Source organism: Heterodontus francisci, chromosome 17, assembly GCF_036365525.1.
Source record: "Heterodontus francisci isolate sHetFra1 chromosome 17, sHetFra1.hap1, whole genome shotgun sequence".
NCBI classification, from domain to species: Eukaryota; Metazoa; Chordata; class Chondrichthyes; order Heterodontiformes; family Heterodontidae; genus Heterodontus; species Heterodontus francisci.
Genome location: NC_090387.1, coordinates 5841320 through 5861164, shown reverse-complemented (window position 1 = coordinate 5861164; position 19845 = coordinate 5841320). Strand labels below are relative to the sequence as shown.

Below are 19845 nucleotides of genomic sequence, written 5' to 3'. Positions count from 1 at the left end.
TGCCTCACCGTTACATCACAGTGTCAAATCCTTTGTCTAAACTTCAAATCTGAGGCCAGGACGAAGCAGCCCGCTTGATTGGCACCCTGCCCACAAACATTCACTCCCTCCACCACCGACGCACAGTGGCAGCAGTGTGCAAACAGTGTACAAGATGCATTGCAGCAATGCACCAAGGCTCCTTAGACAGCACCTTCCAAACCCGCGACCTCTACCACCTAGAAGGACAAGGGCAGCAAATACATGGGAACACCACCACCTGCAAGTTCCCCTCCAAGTCACACACCATCCTGACTTGGAACTATATCGCCGTTCCTTCACTGTCGCTGGGTCAAAATCCTGGAACTCCCTTCCTAACAGCACTGTGGGTGTACCTACCCCACATGGACTGCAGTGGTTCAAGAAGGCAGCTCACCACCACCTTCTCAAAGGATGGATAATAAATTCAGGCCTTGCCAGTGACACCAACTTGCTGGGAATGAATTTTTTGAGAAATCAGGGCTGGACATGGGATACTCCTTTATTCCCCCACTGCCGCCCCTCTGCTCCCCAACCCCCTCTCCCCTCCACTTCCCCCACACCCCCGCCCTTCTCTCCGGCTGTTTTTAATCGAAGCTTTGCTCTCTGATTCTTTCCAGACCAAAGTGAAGGCTTTCGGAATCGATCCAAACAACATGTTTGGATTCTGGGATGTAAGTACATGGAACCAGGACATACCTCTGTCTCCCTGTTTACATGCATAGAATTGAAGAGAATTTACAACCGAAGCAGACCATTCGGCCCTGCAGCTCCTTCCTGGTGTTTATGCTCTACGTGAGCCTCCTCCAACTCTACTTTATCTCGCCTTATTAGCATATCTTTCTATTTTTTCTCCCTCGTGTTAATCCAGCTCCCCTTAAATACATCTCCACTGTTAACTTCAGCCATTCCTTGTACGAGTGAGTTCCACATTCCCACCGCTCTGAGTAAAGAGATTTCCCTATTGGGACCATATTATATTTTATGGTTCCCCGTTCTGAACTCTTCCACGACAAGTGTAAACATCTCTACGTCTACCTGATCAAAACCTTCCATCATTTTAAAGATCTCTATCAGGTCACTCTTCAGTCTCTTTTCTAGAGAAAAGATTCCCAGCCTATTCATTCTTTTCTGTTAGTTATAACCTCTCAGTTCTGGTGTCATCCTTCTCTGGTGCCTCCTTGTCTTTTTTTACAATACAGAGAGCAGAGCTGTTCACAGTATTCCAAGTCTGCTCTAACTACATTTCTATACTAGTTTAACACAACTTCCCTGCTTTTCAGTTCCATCCTTCTCGAGCAGAAAGGTTTAGAATGGGCAGCGCAGTGGTTAGCACCGCAGCCTCACAGCTGTAGGGACCCGGGTTCGATTCTGGGTACTGCATGTGTGGAGTTTGCAAGTTCTCCCTGTGACCGCGTGGGTTTCCTCCGGGTGCTTCGGTTTCCTCCCACAGCCAAAGACTTGCAGTTTGATAGGTAAATTGGCCATTATAAATTACCCCTAGTATAGGTAGGTGGTAGGAGAATTGAGGGAAGGTGGGGATGTGGTAGGAATATGGGATTAATGTAGGATTAGTATAAATGGGTGGTTGATGGTCGGCACAGACTCGGTGGGCCGAAGGGCCTGTTTCAGTGCTGTATCTCTAAATAAAATATAAATAAATAATAAAATAGCCAGTGGCAGATGGCAGGAAGTGATATTGTGCTCACTGTTCCTGATCTCTGACGGAGTGCTGCTTTCAGCTCAGTCGCACATATCTGAGTTGTAGTTGGAGTAAATGCTGCAGATTGGGGAAGGGGGAAGAATGGGGAAGGGGGTGGGTGAGAGGGAGGACGTGGGGTTTGTAGCTTGGACCTTGGGATCGCACTCTGCCTGATTCAGCCCCCATGGTGTGGAATGGAATTGGTGGGAATGTCTTCGTAAAGTGGGTCAACTCGCGGTTAGTAAATCTGGTGATGTCCATACTTCATTCCTCCAACATTAACTTGCAGCCTCTCAACACGGTGCCTCCAATCGGAGGAGGGATGAATGTTACTCAGTCGAGGCTAAAGATAGAGCTCTCACCATGTCTCGATGGTGAAGGAGACTGACAGCAGCTGTTGAGCACTGGCAGCTGGTCTCGGGTTGCTCGGACTGAGGGTTATTTAAGTCTGTGGCCTTTCCTGAAAGTTTAAAGGTGCATGGATTTAAGGTCATTCAGTTGGGGTTGATGACAGTGAAGGATCTGTCATCTGTCCTGTCACCAGATGTCTGGATTACTTCAGATCTTCCAATGTCTGTCTCTCACCCAGGCCTCCCTTACCCTCACGCAGTAGATTGAGTCAGGAGAGTGGGGGAGGAGGGGTAGTTGCGTAGATGGAAATGGGTGGGGTTTGGTTGGGGGGGGCGGCCACCAGAAGCAGGCAATAGGTGTTTGGGTGGGTGGGAGAAGGAAGCAGACAGGAGGCTCTGGGGGTATGGGGGGGTGGGGAACGGCAGACTGAAAAGGCCAGGAGGGTTGTGTGGGTGGTGGGGGGGAGTGGAAGCAGGTGCATGGGGAACTGTGTCTTGGTCTCTAACATTCGACCCTCTCTTATCTGCAGTGGGTTGGTGGACGTTACTCTCTCTGGTCAGCAATCGGCCTCTCCATCGCTCTACATGTGGGTATGTATTCATCATCTGGTTAGAAATGGCCAAGGGCCTTTAACACAATGGTGCCATTTGTGGCTCTGATATTGAAGCCCAGGCTTTATACATTAGACTGAAATTTATTTTCCTTTTTTCTCCCCCATGGTGAATGGGGAAATATTCCCTATTTCCTCCTCCTATCTTCCCCTCTCCTCCCAACTACAAAGGCCGATACCAGCAGTAACATCTTGTTTCTCTATTTCAGGATTTGAGAACTTTGAGCAGCTGTTGAAAGGAGCACATTGGATGGTGAGTGCCTCGGGCCAGAGAGAGAGAGAGAGAGAGAGAGCAGTGTTTGATTCTCATTCCCCCTCTCCGACTGTCCGCCCACTCTGTTTGTCTCTGGTTTTCATATCGTCGCACATTTCCCCAGAGAACAGTGTGAAATATCAGGGACTCCCAAGCTGATGGGTCACAAACTGAGCCGTTCCTCTGTGACCCTTGCAGCTGATGCCCAGATTCTGAGAATAAAATCCTGAAGTTTGGGATTTTCACGGCTCTTCTATTCGCTGGGTAAAGATTTGAAGAAATAAATAATGTCGTACCTGGTCCCTGAGCTCAGCACCCAGACTTTCTGATTCCCAGTTGGCAGCTCTGCCCCTGTGCTCACACATTGGCTCCCAGTCTGGCAATGCCTCTTTTTTTTTTTATTTCTCATCTTTGTTTTCAAATCCCTCTCTTGCCTCTGAGTCAAAAGGTTCCAGGTTCAAGTCCCACTGTATGTCTTGAGTTCAGAAGTCCAGGCTGACACTCCAGTGCGGTACTGAGGGAGTGCTGCTCTGTCTTCTGGATGAGATGTAGAAGATCCGATGACACTATTTTGAAGGCGTGCAGGGGAGTTCTCCCCGGTGTCCTGGCCAATATTTAACCCTCAATCAACGTCACAAAAACAGATAATCTAGTCATTATCACATTGCTGGTTGTGGGATCTTGCTGTGCGTATATTGGCTGCCACGTTTTCTATATTACAACAGTGGCTATGCTTCAAAATAAAAGTACTTCAGTGGCTGTAAAGTGCTTTGAGACGTCCGGTGGTCGTGAAAGGCTCTATGTAAATGCAAGTCTTTTTCTTTTACCCTCCAAGATATCGGAGCTCATCTAGAATACAGGTAATAGGAGCAGAATAGACCATGTGATCCATCGAGCCTGCTCCGCCATTCAGTACAATCATGGGTATCTTAGGAATCAACTCCACTTTCTCTTGATGCCCTGAGAGACCAAAAATCTCTCTATCTCAGCCTTAAATATATTGAACAATGGCCTCTTGAGAATCCCCGATCTTAATTGCTCCACCATTGGGTATCTGAGCCTTCAGTTACCTTGTTTCTGGAGTTCCCTCCCTACACCTCTCTGCCTCAATTTCCTTCTCAAAACCTATCTCTTTGACCAAGTTTTCGGTCATCTGCCCGAATATCTCCCTTTGTGGCTCAGTGTCCTACTTTGTTTTATAAAGCTCTTGTGAAACACTTTGGAATGTTTTATGTTAAAGGCGCTATATAAATACAGATTGTTGTCTCACTGCTTGCGGTCTCTCATTTTAAAGGACCATCACTTCCACCGCACGGCCTTGGAACAGAATGCTCCAGTCCTGCTGGCTCTACTGGGGATTTGGTACACCAACTTCTATAATGTGGAAACTCATGCTCTGCTGCCATATGACCAATACCTGCATCGCTTCGCTGCCTATTTCCAACAGGTATGGGAGAACCTTCTAGCAAATGCTTTGTGTGTCTGTGTGTCTTGACGCTGTCCGTGACGTTTGATTGGTGAAATCCTCTGTCTAGATTCTACCCCTCTCTGTTTCACTCTGAACATCTGTCTGGCGGATTTGGTGAATGAGTCTCACCATGTCTCTGTGTCGGTGCCTCTTGCCTTAAGTGTGGCTGGGGAGAATCAGCGTCTCTCCTTGTTTCTGCTCTGATGTCTAGACTACTCCGGTCGCTGAAAAATGAAACATTACTAAAAACTCGACTGCTTTCCATGGATATTTTCCGATGTGTCTCAAACACTGGCAGCTGTTTGTAATGTGCGTTTTTTATGAATGTTGAGGGTGGGAGACATTGGGAGGGGGTCGTGGGAGCAGGGGGGTGTCAGTCCCTGAAGCTCGACACCATCCAGGACAAAGCAGCCCGCTTGATTGGCACACCATCCACCACCTTCAACAGTCACTTCCTCCACCACTGATGCACAGTGGTAGCAGTGTGTACCATCTACAAGATGCACTGCAGCAACTCACCAAGGCTCCTTAGACAGCACCTTCCAAACCCACAACCTCTACCACCTCGAAGGACAAGGGCAGCAAATGCATGGGAACACCACCACCTGCAGGTTCCCCACCAAGTCACACACCATCCTGACTTGGAACTATATCGCCGTTCCTTCACTGTCGCTGGGTCAAAATCCTGGAACTCCCTTCCTAACAGCACTGTGGGTGTACCTCTCTCACATGGACTGCAGCAGTTCAAGAAGGCAGCTCACCACCACCTTCTCAAGGGCAATTAGGGATGGGCAATAAATGCTGGCCTAGCCAGTGACGCCCACATCCCATAAACTAATCAAAAAAGACTAAAACAACTCTGGTCTTGCAAAGGAGAACACTGCCATTCCTCTCTCTAGAGGTTATGCACCTGTAGTAATATCACTGTCTCTGAACAGTCTCACTGGTGCTCAATCCAATTAGGGCATAGACTCAGACTAAGGGGTCGGCCATTTAGGACAGAGATGAGGAGAAGTTTCTTCACTCAGGGTTGTGAATCTTTGTAATTCTTTCCCCAGAAGGTAGTTGGATGCTCAGTCTTTGATTAATTTCAAGACAGAAATTGATAGATTTTTGGACACTAAGGGAATCGAGGGATATGGGGATCGGGCAGGGAAGTGAAGCAGAGATAGACAGTCAGCCATGGTTTTATTGAATGGTAGAGCAGGCTCGAAGGGCCGAATGGCCTACTGCTGCTCCTATTTCTTGTGTTGTCATGGTCCATGTTTGATTGACAAGGATGTAGGCCAACACCAGTAAAGGGAGGCCAGGTAGGGGTTGGTTGGCATGCAGCGGCAGGTTCAGTAGTGCTGAAAGATGGTGGTAAGTGGCAGATCGTCTTCCCATTGGGAGTGATCACAGCCACAATGTCTTTGTGTGTTTAGCACTTCAATAAATGCAAGTTGCTGTTCCTTCCTCAGCAATGGTGAGTTGAGTTTGTAATCAGCTAATCCTTCTCTCTCCCGCTTTCTCTCTGCCTCTCTGTTTTCCAGGGCGATATGGAATCCAATGGCAAGTACATCACCAGCAAAGGGACGCGGGTGGACTACAACACTGGCCCCATTGTGTGGGGAGAGCCTGGCACCAATGGGCAGCATGCCTTCTATCAGCTGATACACCAGGGTGAGTGTGAAGCCAGGCACCGTGCTGCTGGTCATCGTCATCAGGAACTGTGTGGGGAGGGGGAGGGGGAAGGAGAAGGAGAGAGTGAGGAAATGAGGGGAAATGGTTTCCAATGGCTAGAGGGTTCTGAAGCACCAGAGGTGAGATCTGAATGATTTTTACACAGTGTGTTTGACTATGTAACAGTGACAGATCTTGTACAGTAATACATTGGATTAATTTTAATTTCAAAATTCTCAACCTTGTTTTCAAATCCCTCTGTGGCCTGGCCCCCTCCCTATCTCTGTAACCTCCTCCAGCCCCACAACCCGAGAGATATCTGCATTCTTTCAATTCTGGTCTCTTGCTTGTAGAGTCAGAGTTATTTACGGCACAGAAGGAGGCCATTTGGCCCATCGAGCCCGTGCTAGCTCTCCATGGAGCTCTGCTGTCAGTCCCACTCCCCCGCTCGATCCCCATAGCCCTGCAAGTCTATTTATCTCAAGTGGCCGTCCAACTTCCTCTTGAAGTCAGTGATTGTCTCCACTTCCATCACCCTTGTGGGCAGTGAGTTCCAGGTCATTACCACCCACTACGTAAAAAAGTTCTTCCTCATATTCCCTCTGCATCTCTTGCCCAGAACCTTCAATCTGTGTCCCCTAGTCCTTGTACCATCAGTTAATGGGAACAGTTTTCTTTATCTAACGTATTTAAGCCTGTCATAATCTTGTACACCTCTATTAAATCTCCCCTCAATCTCCCAAACCCAGCTTTTCCAACCTAACCTTGAAACTAAAATCCCCCATCCCTGGAACCATTCTGGTAAATCTCCTCTGCACCTTCTCAACGACCCTCACAGTCTTCCTAAAGAGTGGTGACCAGAACTGGATACAGTACTATGGTTGGGGCCTAACCAGAGTTTTATAAAGGTCATAACTTCCCTGCTTTTGTATTCAATGCCTGTGTTTATGAGCCCAAGATCCCATATGCTTTACTAACCACTCTCTCAATATGTCGACCACCTTCAAAGATCAATGCACATACACCCCAGGTCCCTATGTTCCTGCACACTCTTCAGAATTGTGCCATTAAGTATATATTGCCTCTCCCTATTCCTTCTGCTAAAATGCTTCCCCTCACATTTGTCAGTATTAAATTCCATCTACCACCTCTCTGCCCATTCTGCTAGCCAATCAATGTCCTGTTGCAGGTGGTTCATGCCCTCACTGTTTGCCAATCCTCCAAGTTTGGTGTCGTCAGCAAATTTTGAGATTTGACTCTGTATTCCAAGGTGCAGGCCATTTATATATAGCAGAAAGAGCAGTGATCCCAGCACTGACCCTTGGGGAACACCACTGGCTACCATCCTCCAATCTTCCATTTACTACAACTCACTGTTTTCTGTCCTTAAGCCAATTTTTTAAATCCAGTTTGACACAGATCCTCCTATTCTATGACCCACAATTTTGTTAGCCAGTCTTTTATGTGGTACTTTATCAAACGCTTACTTAAAATCCATATAGACAACATCCACTGCATTTCCTTCATCAACCTTCTCTGTTACTTCATCAAAAAATTCAGTTGGATCAGTCAAGCACGATCTGCCTTTTACAAATCCGTGCTGTCTCTCCTTAATTGACTCAAACTTCTCCAAGTGCCTGTTGATATTTTCCCCGATTATTGTTTCTAAAACCTTACACACCCACCACTGATAAACTAACCGTCCTGTATTTTATAGGACTGTCCTTACACCCTTTCTTGAATAAGAATTATACCTGATTTTAATCTCTCCACCATTGGTGCCTGTACCTTCAGCTGCCTGGGCCCCAAGCTCTGGAATTCCCTCCCTAAACCTCTCCGACTCCCTATCCTTTCAAGATGCTCCTTCAAACATACTTGTTTCCTGTCATAATCTCTCTCCTTTTGTGGCTCGGTGTTAAATTGTGATTGCTAATGGATCCTGTGAAGCAACTGGGATGTTTCGTTCCATTCCAGGTGCTATATAAATGCAAGCTGTTGTTGGATGTGAAGCATTCTGGGAAGTCCTGAGGATGTGAAAGGTGCTACAGAAATGTAATTTTCTGCTTAAACTGTACTAGTGACACTCTGTAAAACTCCCCCCCCCCCCCCCCCCCCAAGCAGGTAAATCAGGAGAGATAGGGGGTGGGGGGGAGGGCGAGGGAGGTAATAATTGGGAAGGTGTTGACAATATTGCCCTCTTAAAGCAGGATGTGGTAACTGTTTTGTGTAAGTAGGCTGTTAATGTAGGGCCTGTGCTCACTAACTGATCTCTGATCTCACCACAATGTCCAACCATGTGTCTACCCCTCAGGAACCCGCATGATTCCCGCCGACTTTCTCATCCCTGCACAGACTCAGAACCCAATCCGAAATGGACTGCATCACAAGGTATGAGAGCATTGATTGGTTGGTGGGAGGGGTTGTTTTCTTTGGAAAAGATGAGGCAGAGTGGAGATTTAATTGAGGTGTATAAAATGATGAGGAGCCTAGAAAGAGTGGAGAGGAAGGACCTACTTCTCTTAACAGAGGGGTCAATAACCAGGGGGCAGAGATTTAAAGTGGAAGGATTAGAGGGGAGTTGAGTCAGTTATTCACCCAGAAAGTGGAGGGTCTGGAACTCGCTGCCTGAATGGGTGGTAGAGGCAGAAACTCTCGTCCCATTTACAAAACACTTGAGGTGTCATAACCTGCAGGGCTACGGACTAAGATCTGGAAGTTGGGATTAGACTGGCACGTACACGATGGGCCGAATAGCCGCCTCTGTGCTGTAAATTGTTGTATGTTAGAGCCCAGGAGGTGCGTTTGTCCACCAAAGAAACATGAATTCCAAAATTGGGATGGATTTTATTGTGAGAATCTGGGTAGACAAATAGACTGAAATGCTTTATTTATTAGAGGAAGATTTAGCTGGGTGTTGTCTTTACACTGAATCTAACTGATTGAAAAACATATCCCAACTTATCTTGATGCAATTATTACAGGTTTTAGCCCATTTGTGCCTGCTGAACGAGGGAGGGATGGTCACTCAATTTAAATACAAACACCTTTATAGGATTTATTCAAATGTGTGTTTGATTGGAATTTTTTTTTTAGAAACTTGTCTTATTCAAAGTTGCGTCTCTGAGGCCTTTTAAGAGATATAGTCAGACCAGGTAGTTTCCATTGACAGCGAGGTGTAGATAAAACTCGCTATGTAAGAATATTACTTGTAGTTATCACAGTTCCAGACTGCTACATGAGCTAGATTTTAAAAAATAGAAAAAGACTTGAATTTCTATAGCACTTTTCATGACTTCAGGATGCCTCAAAGCACTTTGCAGCCAATGAAGTTGTTTTTAAGCGAACTCACTGTTGTAATGTGGGAAGCACAGCAAGCTCCCAGAAACAGCACCGAGATTGTAAATAGATAACCTGTTTGTTTAGTGATGAGGGTTGAATATTGGCCAGGGAAAATTCCCCTGCTGCTCTTTAAAATAATGCCCATGTGATCTTTTACACCCTCCTGAGAGGGCAGACGGGGCTCGGTTTTAACGTCTTGTCTGAAAAACAGCACCTCTGACAATGTAGCACTCCCTCAGTACTGCACTGGAGTGTCAGTCTAAATATTGTGCTCAAGTCTCTGGAGTGGGTCTTGAACCCACAATCTTCTGACTCCGAGGTGAGTACGCTGCCCGCTGAGCCACAGCTGACACATCTTGTGCAACTGTTACTGATTTGTATTTTCTTGTTCTTTTAATGTTTAATTTGTTTGGTATTTGAAGCCTGTGTCACTTACTGCACTGTCTTCAAAACACCAGGATGAACCCATGGAGACGAACTGAAACTGTCTGGTTACTGAGCTTGTTGCAGATTTACCGAAATAGCTGAAGCACAGGAACAGGAGGAGGCCATTCAGCCCCTGAAACCTGTTCTGCCATTCAATCAGATGATGGCTGATCTGGAGCAGAGAAGGTTAACGGGAGATTAAATAGAGCCGTTTAAAAAAAAAAATGATGAAGGGTTTCCATCGAGTAGATAGGGAGAAAGTCTTTCCACTGGTAGCAGTCAGTAACCGGAGGCCACACAGTTAAGATGATTGGCTAAAGAAGCAGAGATGAGATGAGAATTTATTTTAAGCAGTGAGTGGTTGTGATCTGGAACGCGCTGCCTAAAAAGGCAGTGGATGCAGATTCACAAATAACTTTCAAAAGGGAATTGGATAAATACTTGAAGGGGGAAAAGTTTGCATTGAAGCGTTTTGGAGCAGTCTTGAGTTGTCATAGCAACCCTTCCCTTCAATGTAGAAGGGGTTTTGGTGAAAATTGGGAAATGGTGACACTGACGCCCTCTGGGGGACAGGGCTTGCTGAGCAGTTCCTGTAACTTCCTTCAAAAGAACTCTCAGCTTTTTTTTATTGGTTCATGGGATGTGGGTGTCACTGGCTAGGCCAGCATTTATTGCCCATCCCTAATTGCCCTTGAGAAGGTGGTGGTGAGCTGCCTTCTTGAACCGCTGCAGTCCATGTGGGGTAGGTACACCCACAGTGCTTTTAGGAAGGGAGTTCCAGGATTTTGACCCAGCGACAGTGAAGGAACAGCGATATAGTTCCAGGTCAGGATGGTGTGTGGCTTGGAGAGGAACTTGCAGGTGGTGGTGTTCCCATGTATTTGCTGCCCTTGTCCTTCTAGTTGGTAGAGGTCACAGGTTTGGAAGGTGCTGTCTGAGGGGCCTTGGTGCATTGCTGCAGTGCATCTTGTAGATGGTACACGCTGCTGCTACTGTGCATCGGTGGTGGAGGGAGTGAATGTTTGTAGATGGGGTGCCAATCAAGTGGGCTGCTTTGTCCTGGATGGTGTCGAGCTTCTTGACTGTTGAAGCTGCACCCATCCAGGCAAGTGGAGAGTATTCCATCACACTCCTGACTTGTGCCTTGTAGATGATGGACAGGCTTTGGGGAGTCAGGAGGTGAGTTACTCGCCACAGGATTCCTAGCATCTGACCTGCTCTTGTAGCCATGGTATTTATATGGCTACTCCAGTTCAGTTTCTGGTCAATGGTAACCCCTAGGATGTTGATAGTGGGGGATTCAGTGATGGTAATGCCGTTGAATGTCAAGGGGAGATGGTTAGATTCTATCTTGTTGGAGATGGTCATTGCCTGGCACTTGTGTGGAGCGAATGTTACTTGCCACTTATCAGCCCAAGCCTGGATATTGTCCAGGTCTTGCTGCATTTCCACACGGACTGCTTCAGTATTTGAGGAGTCACGAATGGTGAACATTGTGCAATCATCAGCGAACATCCCCACTTCTGACCTTATGATGGAGGGAAGGTCATTGATGAAGCAGCTGAAGATGGTTGGGCCTAGGACACTACCCTGAGGAACTCCTGCAGTGATGTCCTGGAGCTCAGATGATTGACCTCCAACAACCATAACCATCTTCCTTTGTGCTAGGTACGATTCTAACCAGTGGAGGGTTTTCCCCCTGATTCCCGTTGACCTCAGTTTTGCTAGGGCTCCTTGATGCCACACTTGGTCAAATGCTGCCTTGATGTCAAGGGCAGTCACTCTCACCTCACCTCTGGAGTTCAGCTCTTTTATCCATGTTTGAACCAAGGCTGTAATGAGGTCAGGAGCTGAGTGGCCCTGGCGGATCCCAAACTGAGCATCACTGAGCAGGTTATTACTAAGCAAATGCTGCTTGATGGCACTGTTGACAACACCTTCCATCACTTTATTGATGATCGAGAGTAGACTGATGGGGTGGTAATTGGCCAGGTTCGATTTGTCCTGCTTTTTGTGTACAGGACATACCTGGGCAATTTTCTACTGTGCTGGACGGTTGCTGTTGTCGCTGTACTGGAACAGCTTGGCTCGGGGTGCGGCAAGTTCTGGAGCACAGGTCTTCAGTACTATTGCCGGAATATTGTCAAGGCCCACAGTCTTTGCAGTATCCAGTGCCTTCAGTCGTTTCTTGATATCACGTGGAGTGAATCGAATTGGCTGAAGTCTGGCATCTGTGATGCTGGGGACTTCAGGAGGAGGCCGAGATGGATCATCAACTCGGCACTTCTGGCTGAAGATTGTTGCAAATGCTTCAACCTTGTCTTTTGCACTGATGTGCTGGGATCCCCCATCATTGAGGATGGGGATATTTGTGGAGCCACCTCCTCTGGTTAGCTGTTTAATTGTCCACCACCATTCACGGATGGATGTGGCACGACTGCAGAGCTTAGATCTGATCCGTTGGTTATGGGATCGCTTAGCTCTGTCTATCGCATGCTGCTTATGCATTTTGGCACGCAAGTAGTCCTGGGTTGTCGATTCACCAGATTGACCCCTCATTCTGAGGTATGCCTGGTGCTGCTCCTGGTATGCCCTCCTGCACTCTTCATTGAACCAGGGTTGGTCTCCTGGCTTGATGGTAATGGTAGAGTGGGGGATATGATGGGCCATGAGGTTACAGATTGTGGTTGAGTACAATTCTGCTGCTGCTGATGACCCACAGTGCCTCATGGATGTCCAGTTTTGCATTGCTCGATCTGTTTGAAATCTATCCATTTAGCACGGTGATAGTGCCACACAACACGATGGACGGTATCCTCAATGTGAAGGCGGGACTTCGTCTCCACAAGGACTGTGCGGTGGTCACTCCTACCAATACTGTCATGGACAGAAGCATCTGCGGCAGGCAGAGTGGTGAGGACGAGGTCAAGTATGTTTTCCCCTCGTGTTGGTTCCCCCACCACCTGCCGCAGACCCAGTCTAGCAGCTATGTCCTTTAGTACTCGGCCAATTCGGTCAGTAGTGGTGCTACCGAGCCACTCTTGGTGATGGACTTTGAAGTCCCCGACCCAGAGTACATTCTGTGCCCTTGCCGCCCTCAGTGCTTCCTCCAAGTGGTGTTCAACATGGAGGAGTACCGAGTCATCAGCTGAGGGAGGGTGGTAGGTGGTAATCAGCAGGAGGTTTCCTTGCCCATGTTTGACCTGATGCCATGTGACTTCATGGGGTCCGGAGTCGATGTTGAGGACTCCCAGAACAACTCCCTCCTGCCTGTATACCACTGTGCCACCACCTCTGCTGGGTCTGTCCTGCTGGTGGGCTGCTTTTTAATTCCAGATTTATTAATTAAATTCAAATTCCACTTTCTGCCATGGTGGGATTTTGAACCCATGTCCCCAGTGATAATACCACTATGCCACTGTGTGTTCAGTTTGGCTCCTGATGCAGGATCAGCAAGGGTGAGGCCATTCGGCCCCTCCATGCATTGCAGGATGGGTTTTCTCTCTGATTGCCCGCTCCTTGCATCTTGGGATAGCATTGCCAAGCCTCCAGCATTGTCCTGGAGTCTCTGGGAATTAAAGATTAATCTCCAGGAGCAAAACCCTGGGAAACAAATCATTGATATCTGGTTACTGATCCCAACAGGGCTCGGAGCAGCTCCATCCAAACCTGCAAGAGAGGCTTCAGAGAGGGACAAACAAGCAATGACACATAGCAACACGAGTGGGACTGGTCTGGGAAGGGAGGATTCCAGAGCTCGGTTGGGAGAGGGGAGGTGAATACTGGGCAGAGGGTGCAGGGTTACATCTGTACCCTGTGTCATTGCAAGCCACAAACGGAAACCGAGAGCCTAACCTACTGTCACGGACGCTGAGATCACAAAGCATGTGGCACGCTCTGTTTCTGTTCATTATTCTGGGTCACGCTTGAGATCTCTGGTAGGAACTGCTGGCTTAATGAGCAGGACAAATTCCATTTTTATCCCATGAGATTTTGGATTTCTTTATTGGATTGGGATTTGTATATCGTGTTTCTCTGAAGAAATGATACCCATGTTCCTGAAACTCCCATTTCTTGCCCTGATTATCATTCATGGGGCAGGAATGTTTATTCCTCTGCAAAGGTGTCCGCTCCGGTTCAGTGAACTGTGACTCTCCTCTCAGACAGAAGCGATTGGCTTCAAACCCCATTCCAGAGACATGAGCTCAAAATCCAGACTGATACTCAGTACAGTACTGAGGGAGTGCCGCACTGTCGGAGGGTCGGTACTGAGGGAGTGCCGCACTGTCGGGGGGTCAGTACTGAGGGAGCGCCGTACTGTCGGAGGGTCAGTACTGAGGGAGCGCCGCACTGTCGGGGGTCAGTACTGAGGGAGTGCCGCACTGTCGGAGGGTCAGTACTGAGGGAGCGCCGTACTGTCGGAGGGTCAGTACTGAGGGAGCGCCGCACTGTCGGGGGTCAGTACTGAGGGAGCGCCGCACTGTCGGGGGTCAGTACTGAGGGAGCGCCGCACTGTCGGAGGGTCAGTACTGAGGGAGCGCCGTACTGTCGGAGGGTCAGTACTGAGGGAGCGCCGCACTGTCGGGGGTCAGTACTGAGGGAGCGCCGCACTGTCGGAGGGTCAGTACTGAGGGAGCACGCACTGTCGGAGGGACTGTCTTTTGGGCCCAAGGTCCCGCCAGCCCCTCAGGTGGATGTAAAAGATGGCACGATTCAAATAAGAGCAGGGGAGTTTTCCCTGGTGTCCTGGGGCCAATATTTATCCCTCAACGAACAACATTAAAAAAAGAACAGATTATCTGGTCATTATCACATTGCTGTTTGTGGGATCTTGCTGTGCACAGATTGACTGCTGCATTTCCTACATTACAACAGTGACTACACTTCAAAAGTACTTCATCGGCTGTGAAATGTTTTGGGACGTTCTGTGATTGTGAAAGGTTCTTTATAAATGCAAATTCATTGTTCTTCCTAAGTTTTCATGTTTTATTTTTCAGATTCTCACGGCCAACTTCTTGGCTCAGACTGAGGCATTAATGAAGGGGAAGTCGGCAGAAGAAGCCCGCAAGGAGCTGGAGGCTGGTGGTGTGTGTGGGGAGGCTCTCGAGAAGTTGCTTCCCCACAAGGTAAAGCTCAGATTCAGCTGCAGGTCCCGCTCTCTCTCCCTCTCTCTCCCTCTCGCTCTCTCTCTCCCCCCCCCCCCCCCCCCTCTCTCTCTCTTTCCCCCCCCCCCTCTCTCTCTTTCCCCCCTCCCTCTCTCTCTCTTTCCCCCCTCCCTCTCTCTCTCTTTCTCCCCCCCTCTCTCTCTCTCTCTTTCCCCCTCCCCCTCTCTCTCTCTTTCCCCCTCCCCCTCTCTCTCTCTTTCCCCCTCCCCCTCTCTCTCTCTTTCCCCCTCCCCCTCTCTCTCTCTTTCCCCCTCCCCCTCTCTCTCTCTTTCCCCCTCCCCCTCTCTCTCTCTTTCCCCCTCCCCCTCTCTCTCTCTTTCCCCCTCCCCCTCTCTCTCTCTTTCCCCCTCCCCCTCTCTCTCTCTTTCCCCCTCCCCCTCTCTCTCTCTTTCCCCCTCCCCCTCTCTCTCTCTTTCCCCCTCCCCCTCTCTCTCTCTTTCCCCCTCCCCCTCTCTCTCTCTTTCCCCCTCCCCCTCTCTCTCTCTTTCCCCCTCCCCCTCTCTCTCTCTTTCCCCCTCCCCCTCTCTCTCTCTTTCCCCCTCCCCCTCTCTCTCTCTTTCCCCCTCCCCCTCTCTCTCTCTTTCCCCCTCCCCCCCTCTCTCTCTTTCCCCCTCCCCCCCTCTCTCTCTTTCCCCCTCCCCCTCTCTCTCTCTTTCCCCCTCCCCCTCTCTCTCTCTTTCCCCCTCCCCCTCTCTCTCTCTTTCCCCCTCCCCCTCTCTCTCTCTTTCCCCCTCCCCCTCTCTCTCTCTTTCCCCCTCCCCCTCTCTCTCTCTCTCTCTTTCCCCCTCTCTCTCTCTCTCTCTTTCCCCCTCCCCCTCTCTCTCTCTTTCCCCCTCCCCCTCTCTCTCTCTTTCCCCCTCCCCCTCTCTCTCTCTTTCCCCCTCCCCCTCTCTCTCTCTTTCCCCCTCCCCCTCTCTCTCTCTTTCCCCCTCCCCCTCTCTCTCTCTTTCCCCCTCCCCCTCTCTCTCTCTTTCCCCCTCCCCCTCTCTCTCTCTTTCCCCCTCCCCCTCTCTCTCTCTTTCCCCCTCCCCCTCTCTCTCTCTTTCCCCCTCCCCCTCTCTCTCTCTTTCCCCCTCCCCCTCTCTCTCTCTTTCCCCCTCCCCCTCTCTCTCTCTTTCCCCCTCCCCCTCTCTCTCTCTTTCCCCCTCCCCCTCTCTCTCTCTTTCCCCCTCCCCCTCTCTCTCTCTTTCCCCCTCCCCCTCTCTCTCTCTTTCCCCCTCCCCCTCTCTCTCTCTTTCCCCCTCCCCCTCTCTCTCTCTTTCCCCCTCCCCCTCTCTCTCTCTTTCCCCCTCCCCCTCTCTCTCTCTTTCCCCCTCCCCCTCTCTCTCTCTTTCCCCCTCCCCCTCTCTCTCTCTTTCCCCCTCCCCCTCTCTCTCTCTTTCCCCCTCCCCCTCTCTCTCTCTTTCCCCCTCTCTCCCTCTCTCTCTCTTTCCCCCTCTCTCCCTCTCTCTCTCTTTCCCCCTCTCTCCCTCTCTCTCTCTTTCCCCCTCTCTCCCTCTCTCTCCCCCTCTCGCTCCCTCCCCCTCTCGCTCCCTCCCCCTCCCTCCCCCTCTCGCTCCCTCCCCCTCTCGCTCCCTCCCCCTCTCGCTCCCTCCCCTTCTCGCTCCCTCCCCTTCTCGCTCCCTCCCCCTCTCGCTCCCTCCCCCTCTCGCTCTCGCGCTCTCTCTCTCTCCTTCCACATTCAACACAAACCAAGCAGTTGCACTTTGCATCCTTTTGTATTTCTCAGGAACAGGACGAGTCCATTGTTTTCGATCATAGCCGATCTGTATCCGCTCTATTTACCCACCTTGCTTCCGTATTCTTTAATACCCTTGGCAAAAAAAATCGATCAATCTCAGTTTGGAAATTTCCAATTGACCCTCAGCCTCGACAGCTTTCTGGGGGAAGAGAGAGTTGCAGAATTCCACTGCCCTTTGTGTGAAGAAGTGCTTCCTGACATCACCCTGAACAGCCTGGCTCGGATGTTAGGGTTCTGCCCCCTTGTTCTGGACTCCCCCCAACAGTCGTCATAAACATATCGATTCAATTACCCCTTAATCTTCGATACTCGAGGGAATACAATCCCAGGCTATGCAGCCTGTCCTGATATTTTAACCTCTTGGCCCTGGTATAATGCTGGTGAATATGTGTGGCTTCCTCTGTAAGGCTAACAGATCCTCCTTGAGGTGCAGTGCCAGAACCGACCCCCGTTACTTCAGATGGGGTCTGACCAAAGCTTTATACAACTGAAGCATTACTTCCACCCCTTTGAAATAAAGGCCAGCATTCTTTCAGATAATTTTTTTGTATCTCTTCCCCTTCCCGAATTCCTCTCCACCCCACCCCTGAAGGACCCCCGACCTGTGCCCTTTCCAGTTGAGGTCACTATGGGAGTGATTGGTTGTTGATCCCTTGGCTTCCCCTCCCCCCCCCGCTCAGAGATTAAATTTCTCCCTTTCTCCATTTATCTCCCAGGTCTTTGAGGGAAATCGACCAACCAACTCCATTGTCTTCAAGAAGCTGACTCCATATATCCTGGGAGCTCTGATTGGTGAGTGGAGCCTTTGACGGGGGGAATAGGGGTTTGCTGTGTACAAATGTTGTTCCTTCACCGTGGCTAAGTCCCAATCCTGGAACTCCCTTCCTAACAGCTCTGTGGGTGTACCCGCTCCACATGGACTGCAGCGGTTCAAGAAGGCAGCTCACCACCACCTTCTCAAGGACAATCAGCGGTGGGCAACAAATGCTGGCCTGGCCAGTGACGCCCATGTCCGGAGAAGTCTCGCTGTATAATTTCCTGGGGAACTATTGTATATAAAGTGCTAATTTCCTTCTCTCTGCCCAGCCAAGGGGTATAAAGCTATTTGTAGCCCCAACCCTGCTCTATCCTTCTCTCTGCCCAAGTCCCAGGTCCAGCTAATGATGTGGGAGGTGGTGAGGGACAGATGTCTGATTCAGTCTGGTTCCACTCCAGACCCTCACTGTAATTACATAATGACCCCTCTCTCAGGGTGGGGTGAGGAGGGTTTTAATCAGTAAGGACCCCAAGTAGTGAGAGTCCAGCTTTTTTCACCACTCAAAACCAGGTGTTGGGTATGGTCTCTATTGGGGTCTTTGTCTAGGGGGTCAGTGGTGATGTTGAGGGGGGGGGGGGGGGGTTTCTGTTGAGGGTTTCAGGGATTCTCTATTGCACAGTCTTTACTCTAACACCATTACTCTTTGATATTGGCAGCAATGTATGAACACAAGATCTTTGTGCAAGGAGTCATATGGGACATCAACAGCTACGACCAGTGGGGGTGAGAGCTGTGTTCTGTTGTATGATGGGGAGTTGGTGACAGGAGTTGCTGTGACTGGGGAAAGGCTAATAACAAAAATCACCATCAATCATTCCTTTTTATTTTCCAATTGAACAGGAAAAGACCATTCAGCCCCTCCAGCTTGTTCTACCATTCACTCAGATCATGGCTGATCCCATCTGCTGCCTTTTTATCTCATTTAATACTCAAACCCAACAAAAATCAATCAATCTTTGTCTCAACTTCCAGTTGTGTTCCAGATTTCCACTGCCCTTTTGTGTGAAGAAGTGCTTCCTGACATCACCCCTGAACAGCCTGGCTCGAATTTTCAGATACTGCCCCTTGTTCTGGACTCCCCCAAACAGAGGAAATAGTTTCTCTCCATCGACCCTATCAACTCCTTTTATCATTTTAAATATTTCAATTCCATTACCCTTCAAAAACTTAAGGGAAATGCAAGACAAGTTCCATCACACAGGAGGAGGCCATTCAGCCCATCATGTCTGTGCTGGCTCTTTCAGCGTGCTCTCCAGTTAGTCCCACTCCTCCACTCTTTCTCCATGTACATGTAAATGTTTCCTTTTCAAGTATTTCTCCAATTCCCCTTTGAATGTTATTATTGAATCTGCTTCCACTGCCCTTTCAGGCAGCGCGTTCCAGATCACAACAATTCGCTGTAAATTTTTTTATCCTCTTCTCTTACCCCCTCCCCCAGTTCTTTTGCCAATTAGTTTAAATCTGTGTCCCTCTGGTTACCGACCCTCCAGCCACTGGAAACAGTTTCTCCTTATTTACTCTATCAAAACCCCTCATTATTTTGAACACCTCGATTAAAATCTTCCTTTTTAACTTTCTCTGCTCTAAGGAGAACAATTCCAGCTTCTCCAGTCTCTCCGTGTAGCTGAAATTTGGGGAATTAATTTTCAAAGGAAGTTTACTCAATGTGTCGTCCTATTTAACAATCTGGTGAGAAAGGAGAGGAATAGAAAGAGTGGGTTTTGAGGGATGGGCATGTGTTGCTGTGTCTGATGTTCTCTGGTTGATTGCAGAGTGGAGCTGGGAAAGCAGTTAGCCAAAGCGATCGAACCAGAACTGGCCACCTCTGACCCTGTGACCTCACACGACAGCTCCACGAATGGGCTGATCAACTTCATCAAGAAGCACAGCGCCTGAACTCTGACCCGACCTGAAGGGGAGGCGCACTAGATCCACCGGGAACACATCCCTCTTATAGCAACTGCATCGTGACTGCGTGACGGGAGCGTTTAGCAGGCGTGCTCCCAGGTTTCACTTTCTGTAACGGCCGAGGTCATTTCAGCTCGGCCTGGCTGAATCCCTTTTGATGTTGTAAATGATGCCAGTGACACATCAGCTTAAATAACAGACTGTACGTCTGTCACAGTGTCGTCACAGCCATCGACCCTGTCTCTGCGTGGGTGTCTGTCTGTCTCTGCGTGGGTGTCTGTACACTAGCTTGAATACAGGTAACTGTTTAGTGACCGGTTACCTTGCCCTGCTCAAAGAAAATATAGAAACTGGAGAAAATTTAAAATAAAACTTCAATCACAAA

The 19845-nt window shown here is 49.0% G+C and overlaps 1 protein-coding gene across 1 annotated transcript in view; it reads left to right on the top strand.

Annotated features, from left to right (window-relative positions):
* The window catches only part of gpib (glucose-6-phosphate isomerase b), a 52165-nt gene extending 32320 nt beyond the window's left edge, over nt 1-19845 (top strand). The window contains exons 9-18 of the mRNA XM_068049041.1: nt 639-692; nt 2601-2661; nt 2891-2934; nt 4229-4381; nt 5935-6064; nt 8376-8452; nt 14827-14955; nt 17452-17527; nt 18209-18275; nt 19325-19845. Coding sequence (XP_067905142.1) covers nt 639-692; nt 2601-2661; nt 2891-2934; nt 4229-4381; nt 5935-6064; nt 8376-8452; nt 14827-14955; nt 17452-17527; nt 18209-18275; nt 19325-19448 — 915 coding nt within the window. The 3' untranslated portion in view covers nt 19449-19845. The remainder of the gene's footprint in view (nt 1-638; nt 693-2600; nt 2662-2890; nt 2935-4228; nt 4382-5934; nt 6065-8375; nt 8453-14826; nt 14956-17451; nt 17528-18208; nt 18276-19324) is intronic.